At 42.9% G+C, this 10,827-nt stretch overlaps 1 protein-coding gene across 1 annotated transcript; it reads left to right on the top strand.

Moving 5' to 3' along the window:
* Positions 1–1,222: 1,222 nt before the first annotated feature.
* On the top strand, positions 1,223–9,801 carry btr12 (bloodthirsty-related gene family, member 12). Its single transcript, XM_004079963.5, has 8 exons — positions 1,223–1,333; positions 2,088–2,548; positions 2,742–2,933; positions 3,052–3,147; positions 6,055–6,288; positions 7,455–7,602; positions 8,432–8,458; positions 8,690–9,801. The coding sequence occupies exons 1-8, from the start codon at positions 1,330–1,332 to the stop codon at positions 9,226–9,228; spliced, it is 1,701 nt and encodes a 566-aa protein (XP_004080011.1). The 5' UTR covers positions 1,223–1,329; the 3' UTR covers positions 9,229–9,801.
* The last annotated feature ends 1,026 nt before the right edge of the window (positions 9,802–10,827 follow it).

Below are 10,827 nucleotides of genomic sequence, written 5' to 3'. Positions count from 1 at the left end.
CCCAGTACCATTGTTTATCCCCCTCTGGGAATCGAACCCTGGATTCCTGCATTGTAGGCTCTCACCTTAATAACTGTCCCTGAAGATCAGAGGAGCTCAGTTTGAGGGAGCAGAAGCTTCAGAGAAGCCCCACAAAGGTCTGCTGCAAAAAAGTTTCCTGGAGCCTGAAAACTTTTCAAACTTTAAAAATTGTATTTGCGTTTGGAAAGCAGGCGGAAGAACAGCCAGCTCGCCCTCACCACCACCTGCCGGGACTCTCACCTGGAAGTGCCACTTAAAAACTTAAAGAAAAAAAACACATTTCTGCCTGTACAGGACAAACATTTTTCCTAGTAAATGCATTTTTTGTGTAGAAAGTGTGTTTTTGTTGTCAGGAGTCCCAGAGATAACATCTGGCGCCTTTTCACAGGCGGTGTAAGAGTTTCACCTCTCCTCTCCTTCTGTGGTTTGCCAGGAAGGCTAAAAGTCCTGCAGGCTAATCTCGCTTGCATCTTAAGTGCCCCTCAGCAAATGGTGCTTATGCAACTGTGAACTTTTTATTACCTCATAGAAAAGCTGGCACAGTCATCGCAGAGAGAGAGGGGGGGGGGGGGTGCAGGTCAACATGGCAGTGAAAAAAAAAAAAAGCATTCTCTGTCTGGAGAAGAGAACGCGTCAATATGAATCCCAAAGTGGCTTTCTTTACCACACATCACTGTGAATGAAACTACATGAAAACCACATGTTCTGCAGAATCCAAATTCACAAGTTAATTTGCTTTATACTGATACTTACGGCCCTAGCAATAAAGTGAATACAGTTTTTTCCAAAATAAATTTATCAAATGTTCCCCAGAAAAGGAAAATGTTTACAGATTTCCTCTTGATCTTAATAACTTCTACTTCTGTTGCTAACGTTTAAATAGTAACTTTAAAAGAAAATCTGTCAAATAACATTATCATAAGTTATGAAGGGAATGAGAAAATTAATTACACTTTGGACCCATATAACAATATTCACTTTGCTTTCTGCTTGTGAGCAGCTCAGTTTGCATCTGTTGTGGTTTGTTGAGCTTAAACTTTAAAAGTTAAAGTTAAAAGTTTTACCTTCAGAGTAAAACACTGCTTTTAACTTCTGCACTGCAGAAAACAATTGTTTTAACATTGAAAAATACTTTTGCAGGTGACTTTCAGCCTGTGAAGGTGTTGCTCACTTTGAGCTGCTCAAACGTTGGGCGTGTCCCTCTCAGAGTGGGAGGAGCCCTCCGAGTTTCAGGAAGAGCTGAGCACCTGTTGGAGTGAGAGTCACATCAGAGAGGAGGAAGAAGAGAGCTTTCTGCCACAGACAAACATGAGTAAGTCTTTCTCTTTTCAGATATTCATTTTTAAATCATCCGTGTGTTTTGTTGAGCTTTGCCTTATAACAGAAATAAACTTGGATTGAAGGAAGGAACTATAAAAATAACACTTATTCAAAAAACATTTGTCATATTCTGTGCAAATCTTGCTTTATGCTTAGCGGCTTCTGTGTTTTGAAGAAGAAATGGTGAAACGATTTCAAATGAAGAAGATGTGCTTAGATTTAAACAGGACAAAGGAGCGTCTAAGAAGAGAAAAGACGTCAGTGAGGACATTTGTTATTTGGTGGTGAATGTTTGTCTGCAAAGACAATCCTGCTCGTCTACATTCCTGAACGTTTTTGTTTGTCATCAGAGGACAGATCGACACCTCCTGCCTCTAAAGTCTGTTTCTTCGTGTGAACTGTTCTGAAATGTTGTTTTTGGATGAGAGACGGTTCTCCGTCATTCTTCAGTTTGTCTCATTCAGCAGAGCCAAACTGTGAAGTCAGATGGAAAAACCTCAGTGTTTGTGAGGATCACAGAAAAACTAGATCCGTAGTTTCTTTGTTGATAAATTGCTTTTTCTGCAGCAAACCCCAATGAGGTGTTATTATTGGTTGACTTTTGGAGTTGCGATGATGGAATAAAAATATTTTTCGAGTGGAAAGATGTTTGGATAGTCTGATTTTTGGGTGTCAGCTGAATGTAGACAGTTCTTAAGTGTAGATGAACAGGCAGAAAAAAGCTTATGTCCTTGCTTGGCTTGCAGGTATCCGCTCTACAGGAGTCCTCTCGGAGGACCAGTTCACCTGCTCCATCTGTCTGGAGGTGTTCTTGGAGCCCGTCTCCACACCCTGCGGCCACAGCTTCTGCAAGGCCTGCCTTCAGGGCTACTGGAACCACAGCAAGAAGTTCCTGTGCCCCATGTGCAAGAAGGCCTACAACAGGAGGCCGGAGATGAGCGTCAACCGGGTTCTGGCCGAAATATGCTCCCAGTTCCAGGGCCTGACGGTTGCGGGAGGTTCTGCGGGGAGCCCGTCACAGAAGGGCTCCATAAATGCAGGCTCAGATGCGGGTCACAGTGACACTGCAGGGCCGGATACCGGCGAGTTTGCCCAGCCTGGAGAGGTTCCCTGTGATGCCTGCATTGGAAGGAAGTTGAAGGCGCTGAAGTCCTGTGTGAACTGTGCCGGATCTTTCTGTGACTCTCACCTGAGACATCACAAGAAGGTTTGTTCTTTCAGCTTGTGGCTTCTTGACTTTTTCTGTTCTTCAAACCCCAGGGTCTTATTTACAGTCTTTCCAATTAACCTTTGATCAATTTCCTTACCCTAAGGTTCAAAGAGATCCCCCTCCCCTTGTTAGCTCTGAACCAGCTTGTGTCATAAATTAATGTTTCTGTTCCTCTCCGTTCCTCGTCCAGGTCAAGACTCTCCACTCACACCGTCTGATCGAGCCCACCTTCAACCTAGCCGAGAAGATCTGCAAGAAACATGAGCGTCTTCTGGATCTGTACTGCCGCACGGACCACATCTGCATCTGCAGCACCTGCGCTGAGGCCTCGCACAAGTCCCACGACATGACCTCCATCGACCACGAGTACAAGAAGAAGACGGTGAGCTGCCTCAGGGGAGAAACAAAGCTCTCCACTGACACTGAAGCTGCCTCATGTCAGATGGACGGCTTGCTTTAGCAGAAACAGATTCACAACTTGATTTGATTTTCTGTTCCAGAGTAATCTGGGAAAGAAGCGGTCCGAGCTGAAGCATCTGATCAAGGAAAGATCTAAGAAATTGGAGGAGATCAAACAGTCCATCAAAGTCATAAAGGTGAGTTGTTTTGTTTAGATCAGAGGAGGAGTCAGTGTTCACCTGAAGACATAATCTGAATTGATTGGTTAATCAGAAGACCACGCCCCCATTCGACCATACCTTTAAGCTACAGGCACAACTGACATGTTTGAAAGCGCAAAATGAGGGTTTTCGAACATATGGTGTTCAGACTGGACAAGCAGGGAGGGGCTTCTTCTTTCTTTCTGTCCACGCATGTCCACCACCTACAGTTAAAAGAGGCTTGGTGCGAAATGTCAAAGCGGCGCAAATCTGGTGAATTTTGCTCCAGGCTTTTTCTATCACTGCTCTGTTCCGATATATGAAAAACTTGGTGTTGTATAATTCCGACTGAGAACAAACCACAATTATAAATTTCCCCTACATGATCACTTTTCCAACAGTTGACTCTTCAGTGTTTAGAAAAGGACGTCATCCATACTACTGAATCTGAGTCCTTGGTTGGTAGGAGTTAAACCTGGTTTCACTTGTAATGCACATTCAATGGCCATGCGTTTTGGATGTGAAGCTTGAAAACAGCTCTAGAAACTTGTGTCCACATAAACCTGAGAGCTCTGAACGCGAAAAAACCCGAAACATGTGTCTATGTGTTTACATAGACTTTTTCATTTGAGGTGGTCGCTTGAACGCACGTTGCTGAGGGCGGTGTGAATGTAGCTTTAGTCTCCAGTCAAAACTGGGAAATGTTGTTGTATCAAAAACAACATGATGAACTGGACAGGATCCAACCAATGTTGTTTTCAAAGCAGCTTCAAACAGGAAGTCCACGTGTTTACCTTTATAATTAAATGAACAAAAAAAAAAGGTTTTCCTAAAGAAAACCATTTAACCCCTTTTTTTCCTCAATAAATGTGGGGTTGAGAGTTTCAAAAAGTCCAGCTGGTGAATTTAACAACTATATTTAGTCAAAACTCTCAAAGATTCAAAAACACCCGTTTTTCACCTCTTTTTTTAAAACATGACCTGGCTAAAACATTACCTGGTAATTCAGTCTGTCCTATATTAATTTTTATAAATTACTGTGACTGTAAATCGTATTTAGATTTAGGTCGTTACAACCATAACTGATCCCTGTGACAGTTACACACCCAAACCTTCATGGTAAATATTTATCATGTTGATTGAGCGCCATAAACTCGTAAAGCATGACTCAGCTGTTGATCAGAGCTTCATAAGCGGCGCACAGGTCTGTTATGAAACAAAGCTGGGGAGGACGTTGCCCTCCTTCTGCCTCATACCTGTCGTGCTTGGCGTTGGTAAAGGAGGTGAGCTGAAGCGATCTGTTTGCCTCAACGCGCACAGACTCCAGTCGGACCGGTGAGACCAGTACAGGGATCTGCAAAGCTGCTCGGTCACAAGTGCTGTGCAGGACAAAGGCAGGCATGGAGGACGGCATGCCTGAAGGGTTTCTCATAGCAGTCAGACCCAAACCCTGCGCATACCATCTGATCAAACCTCGCCCTGCACAAGTGCCCTGTTTTAGTTTTTAGAATTCCTAAAATGTCCTGAGGAAACAGACTTCGTTTTTTTTTAAGTGTAACTTGCTACTTTTTGTTGAACTGTTTTATCTCCATGTAAATACAGTCAGTGTTGGGTTACAGAGGTGAACGCCTCTGCAAACACACTACTGTGCTCTACCCCCCCCCCCCCCCCCCATACACGCTGTTAAAGTCAACATACAGCTGTGAGCCAATACAACCCATGAGCAGAAAAGAGTTTTTAAAGTGTGACTTGTCCTAAGAAACTTTGAGATTTTGACTCTTGGAAAGTTTTTTACTTTCCACATCAGGTAAGGGCCGGAGGGGGTTAAACCTGTCAGACCAGTCAGAGACGTGGAGTAAATGAAACTGCATCAGCTTTGTTAAACTTTAACTGCTGAAGGAGGTTTTAGTGAAGCAGAACGGCTTCAGTCACTTAAAGGGAAACAAAACACATTTAAAAGAACGTTTGAGCCCGACAGCTAAGAAGGAGATTTGATCTTTTTCCAACATGAACGTGACCCAAACAGACATTTGTGTTTTTCCTCTGAACTAAAGAGCCGTTTTCTTAAAATGAGAACAAAAAGGATGAAATACAGTCAGGTGTAGAAGGGATAGAAAAGAAATAAATCATGTATTTAAGTATTTTTTTAAAATTGACGTTGTAAATAAAAGGAAACTTCTAAATATTTCCAAAAATGTAGAATTGAACCAGTTTTAAATTGGGGCTTAAACTTTAAGCAGTGACCTTAATACACACTGAGCTGCAAAATAACGAGACAGCAAAAAAAAAAAAGTGGAAAGAAGAAAAATCCTAATAGTTCCCACCCTAAATCCTAACTATATTTTATTTTCATGGATGCATTTTTACACAATAAAAATACAGTATTTATTCACATAAATGCAAAAGATTAAAAAAAAGAAGAAAAAATGTACCAAAGTCATGATTGTGTGAACATTTTCCTATTAGCTTTCTCGTTTTCCAAATTATACATTTTCAAAATTCTGGATTCTTTGATAGTAATCTCCTTCTTTGTTTATTCTGTCGCTGTTTCTAACATCTGGATTGGAAGCGATCACATGTTTTTTATGTATCATTACATTAGGAGGGACATTTTTAAGTCCCTTATCTGGGAATAAAATTATGTAACTGACATGACTGATGGCTCCAGAAGACATTTTCACATAGGAGGTGATAAAGTTTCATTTCTAATTCAGAGAAAAAGGTGTGTTCTCACTATTATCATTCAGGTTCTTTGGGTTGTTTGAAAACTTTCAAAGTCCAAAGGTCAAGGTTGTCCTTCAGAGCTCATGATGTAACCCTGCAGAGCCTCCAGCCTTTAGACCATAACACAGATAACACTCTCAGCAGGCTTATCACTGACCACGAATGCTGGTCTCCCCGCAGGCCAGCGCTCAGAAGGAGCTGGAGGACAGCTGGCAGGTGTACGCCGACCTGCAACGGCTGGTGGAGCAGAGCCAGGCGGAGCTGGTGGAGCTGATTTCCACGAGGCAGCGGGAGGCGGAGCGCCACGCTCAGGAGCTGGCTAGAGGGCTGGAAAATGAACTGAGCCAGCTGAAGAGGAGGAGCCAGGAGTTGGAGGCCCACGCTCACACCAAGGACAAAGTGGTTTTCCTTCAGGTACTGGAGTGTCAGAACACCCCCCCCACACAAACAACCCACGGAAATGCTTCTGTTTGCACACCCCAACCTAAACAAAACACTACACTCATCAGATTGGTTTAAAAGAGATAACATGTCAGACATGAAATCATGTTAATCCAGTGTGGCCTTCATGCTGCCTCACCTGTGGTTGCTAGGAGACGCAGCATCAAAGCTTCCCTGAACTGAAGCAGCGGATGTCATTATTTCTCTTCATCCTGGACTGTTTGAGGCACAAGCACCAAAGATGCCTTTGAAGTCATAAAGCACAAGGCCAGACCCATATTTATATGAAAAAAAAATCTACTGATTTATTTATTTAACCAGGAAGGTCCCGTTTAGATTAAAAACCTCTTTTCCAATGGAGTCCTGGCCATGAGGCAGCAAATTCTAAAACACGAGTACATACAACAGATAACAATACCATTACATTGCTTTAAAAATTCTAGATTTATAAATAACACTTGCACGTTAATGAAGCAGCCTTAAAGTCCTTCAGTAGCATTTTGAAAGCATGTAAAGAGAGCAGATATGTCAGCTTTCAATCTTCAGAGGATCCAGATGGCAGGAGGAGAGTGATGAAATGCTTTTTCCCCAGCTCTGCACGAGCAAAAGGCACAGTCAACAGTAAGGAGCATATGTAAGGCGGTAGCAAACAAAGCTCGGCCTTGTAAATAAACGTGTAACCAATGGGACTGCCTCCGAAGAGCCAAGGAAGGCCTTTTTTTACTCTTGTGTGCAAGTCACCGATTTACAGTTAGTTGTGAACCTCAAAGCAGAATCGTTTACAGAATGTCATCATAATCCATCACAGGCAAAATGGGAGCAACAACAAGTTGCTTTTTTTCGTCAAATGAAAAGCAATACTTTCTGTTTCAGTTTTAATTTCTTTACAGGTTCTTCTACATGTAGTTTAAAAGTCAAGGAGTTATCGATCCAGACACCTAGGTACATTCATGAACTACCTCTAAGATGTTTCCTTCAAGGGTGGCCACTATAGGAAGAACTTCAGGAACTTTTTTTGAATTAGAACTAGTAAATGTGCACAAATGAAGAAGACATCATCATTCATTAACTCAGACAGGTCACTAAATCGATTGAAATAAAGTTTTATTTGAAATGATCTAAATCTCTGTTTTCCTCAGAACATCACAACGTTATCGCCTTCACCAGAGCACACCGACTGGTCATCGGTCAGCATCAACACCGACCTCTACCTGGGAACCCTCCGCACCTCCGTCAGCAGCCTGGTGGACAAGTTCCAGGAGGAGCTGAAGCTCCTGTACGGGAAAGGTGAGGCTCAACCCCGCCTTTTCCCCTGTATTATACTGCACAGGTTTACAGTCGTCATAGTAACAAGTTCACAGCCTCATGCTGTGAATCATTCAAGGCAGCTAAAACGTGTGATCAGAGCTCAGTTTCAGATCCCACCGACAAAAAGCTCTGATAAATCATTTAGCAAAACACACAGAATAAGATTATAAAACCACTTTAATTGAAAAAAAATATCTAAAATATTTTCGATTAAAAAATATTTTAAAACAGTATTTCCTGCAATAATGCATGTGCAAATTTTGACAGGTATACAGTAAAAATATTCAAATATTTATAGAAGTTTGTATTTTGACCCCTAAAAACAGTTTTTTAAAATGAACTATCTGCCGTGAAAGCAGTTTATGTGATAAATGATAGCATTATGATTGGTCAATCAGTGTTTTTCATGTACGGATAATTTCAAAATAAAACCAAAAGATTTAATTTTCTTTTGCTCTCATTTTCCATGCAGCATTAGAGTGTTCTCTGTCTGTCTAATAAAACGCTCCAACACGAGTCTGAATCCAGCGCAGACATACAATATGTAGGTCAGCACATGCATTTCTGCAGAAAGTGGCTCGTTTTTGCAGCACGGTCACACGGAAACCAAGCCAAGACGGCTGCACAGATGGAGGTGGTGTTGATGCCGCTAGCAGCTCAGCCACACGGAAACACATGTCTGGAGATTTTAGGTCTCTGGATGAGATGTGCGTGTTTTGACGCCCACACCAACCTTCTGTTGAGACGGATGCGCGGAATGCCTGCGGTGTCTTCCCTCCCTTATTGTGTCTCTGCCTCTCTGTTTCAGAGCTCCGGAAGGTGCAGAACTATGCAGGTGAGTAACATCCCCCGCCCTCTTTCTATGCTTGTGGACCCTTCTGTAGAGCTTGGATTAGAAGAAGAGAGAAAGTAGAAGTTCAGTTTACCTGGATGTCCACTAGGTGGAGCCAAATCTGCACAATTAAAGTAGGATGGAGCTTCGGGAGAGCAGCCAGTTTCAAATAATCTATTAATAATTTTATAATCCACTGATTTTGACTCATATATTTTCCTGCTTTCTGTCCAGGTGAGGTGATTCTTGACCCCATCACCGCTCAGAAGAACCTGGTGGTGTCAGAGGACGGCCAGCAGGTGAAATATGATGAGCGTAAGGTTCCCCACTCCGACGGTCCCAATCGCTTCAGCCCGGCTCTCTTCATCCTGGCTCGAGAGGGCTTCAGCTCAGGGCGCCACTACTGGGAGGTGGACGTGGCGCGCAAGACCGCATGGACACTCGGAGTGGCCCGGGGCTCAGCACGTCGAAAGGGCGAGATCAAGCTGTGTCCCGAGGGAGGTTACTGGTGCCTGTGGCTGAAGGACGGGGAGGTGAAAGCCCTGGCAGCCTCCCGCCTGCCACTCATGCTGCCGTTCCATCCCAGCAAAGTGGGAATCTTCCTGGATTATGAAGCCGGACAGGTTTCCTTCTACGACGTGAAAGCGCGCCAGCACCTGTACACGTTCATGGACAAATTCAACGAGAGCGTGTACCCCATTTTCAGCCCCTGCCTCACCCATGACGGCAAAAACACAGCTCCACTTGTTCTGACGCACGTGAAGCACAGCTGAGGCCGGAGAACAGAGAGACCATAGGTTCGGTGTTTTTGATCAAACAAGTACGCTTGTCTGGGAAATCTGTCACCTTTTACTCGCTTGTTTGCAAAGCCAAAAAACTTTGGAGAATGAGCAAAACTCATTTTGCTCTACTTTCTTATCACACTGTGGACTGATGTAAACACTGAAGGCAACCGACCAACTGAATGTTTAGAAAGTGTAATATATCAGAGGGATCCATCGTCTGCGCTTTTGAGCGATGAAGAAAATGGGTGAAGAAGCCTGATGGACACAGGAACTAACTCCATTATTAACTCTAATAGTCCTAACTTTTGAAGAAAACTTTACTTTTGCCATGTTTTTCTACTGTGTAAGATTTTATTTAGCTGCAGCTGTCAGGCTCTTGGTCAACGCAGACACCCATACAGGTGTCTAGAGCTCTGCAGGAGAAACCAGAGGAGCGGCTGCGGCTCGTCTTTGTGAAGGGCTTTTTTTCTATACTTATGGATGTGGATGTTTTTATATGAAGGAATAAATACTGTAGAAACTCACTGAAATTCATCAATAAAGTTTATCTATTAGGATGTGTCATGTAGTGGAAGTGTTCTGTTTGTTGTCAAGATTCTATCAGAGGACCTTTTAAAAAACAACAAACAAAAAAAAAACTTGCTGTCATTTTTCTGAATCTTGTTTTTATTACATTTTAGAGTGCGTCTTAAATTTTTGCAAAATTACTGTGCCAACTTGCTAACAGATTGTAATTACAACTAGAGGCATGATGTCCTTGACTTGGCACGGAGGACAAAAGGATTTCAGGGTGAATTTGCATATTTGTTTGGTTTGGTTAACCCTTATGCTATCCTAGGCACTTTAACAATGGGAGTTGGGTCATCTAGACCCACTAGACAGTGCTCTGAACCTTTTTTCTTCAATGAGTTGTGATCTTCACTGGTGTCCATGGATTACATGAAATCCTCTTCATCTTTATCCACCTTTGTCGTGGTAGGGAGAACATGTCAATGTAAGTGTGGGGTCATGGGATAGCACAAGGGTTGAAGCAGACTTCAGTTCTGTTCCTACAGACTAGAATAGACTTGTGAACTCTGGGCCAGACTGAACAGACAGGTTTGTTGAGAGGCCTGCTACGCCTGCTACGCTTCCAAATGGTTCAGTTTGCCTTCATGGTGAGGATAGGAATTAGTCGCAATCTAGCCTTCAGCCTTTTTTGGAACAAACAAGCTGCCGTAGCCGCACTGTAGAAAACAGGCTAAAAGCCATGAGCGGTGGGAAAACCTGGAGCAATGAGCAGATGCACTTCCTCCTTTGACTTAAAACAGATGATAAAAAAACCACTAACAGGTATTTTCTATATGTAGTATAAAGGTTGAAGGGGTTAGAGCTCCTCAAGAGTTCCAGGTTGAAGTGATGATTTCATCAACACACATAGAGATACAAAAGGCATTAAGCAGCAGTTGAAGTTTTGGTGAGGACAAAAACAGAAACCTTTGGTTTGAAGAACCTGATGAGATCCTTTGAGGTCAGCTGTTTGTTCCGTGAACACAGAGGAGACCAGCAGCTCTGCAGACCAGGCTACATGTGTAAACTGAAAACTCT

The sequence above is a fragment of the Oryzias latipes genome, chromosome 18 (genome assembly GCF_053564925.1).
Source record: "Oryzias latipes strain Hd-rR chromosome 18, Olatipes_Hd-rR_3.1".
In the NCBI taxonomy this organism is placed as follows: domain Eukaryota; kingdom Metazoa; phylum Chordata; class Actinopteri; order Beloniformes; family Adrianichthyidae; genus Oryzias; species Oryzias latipes.
This window is presented reverse-complemented; position numbering and strand designations above follow the sequence as displayed.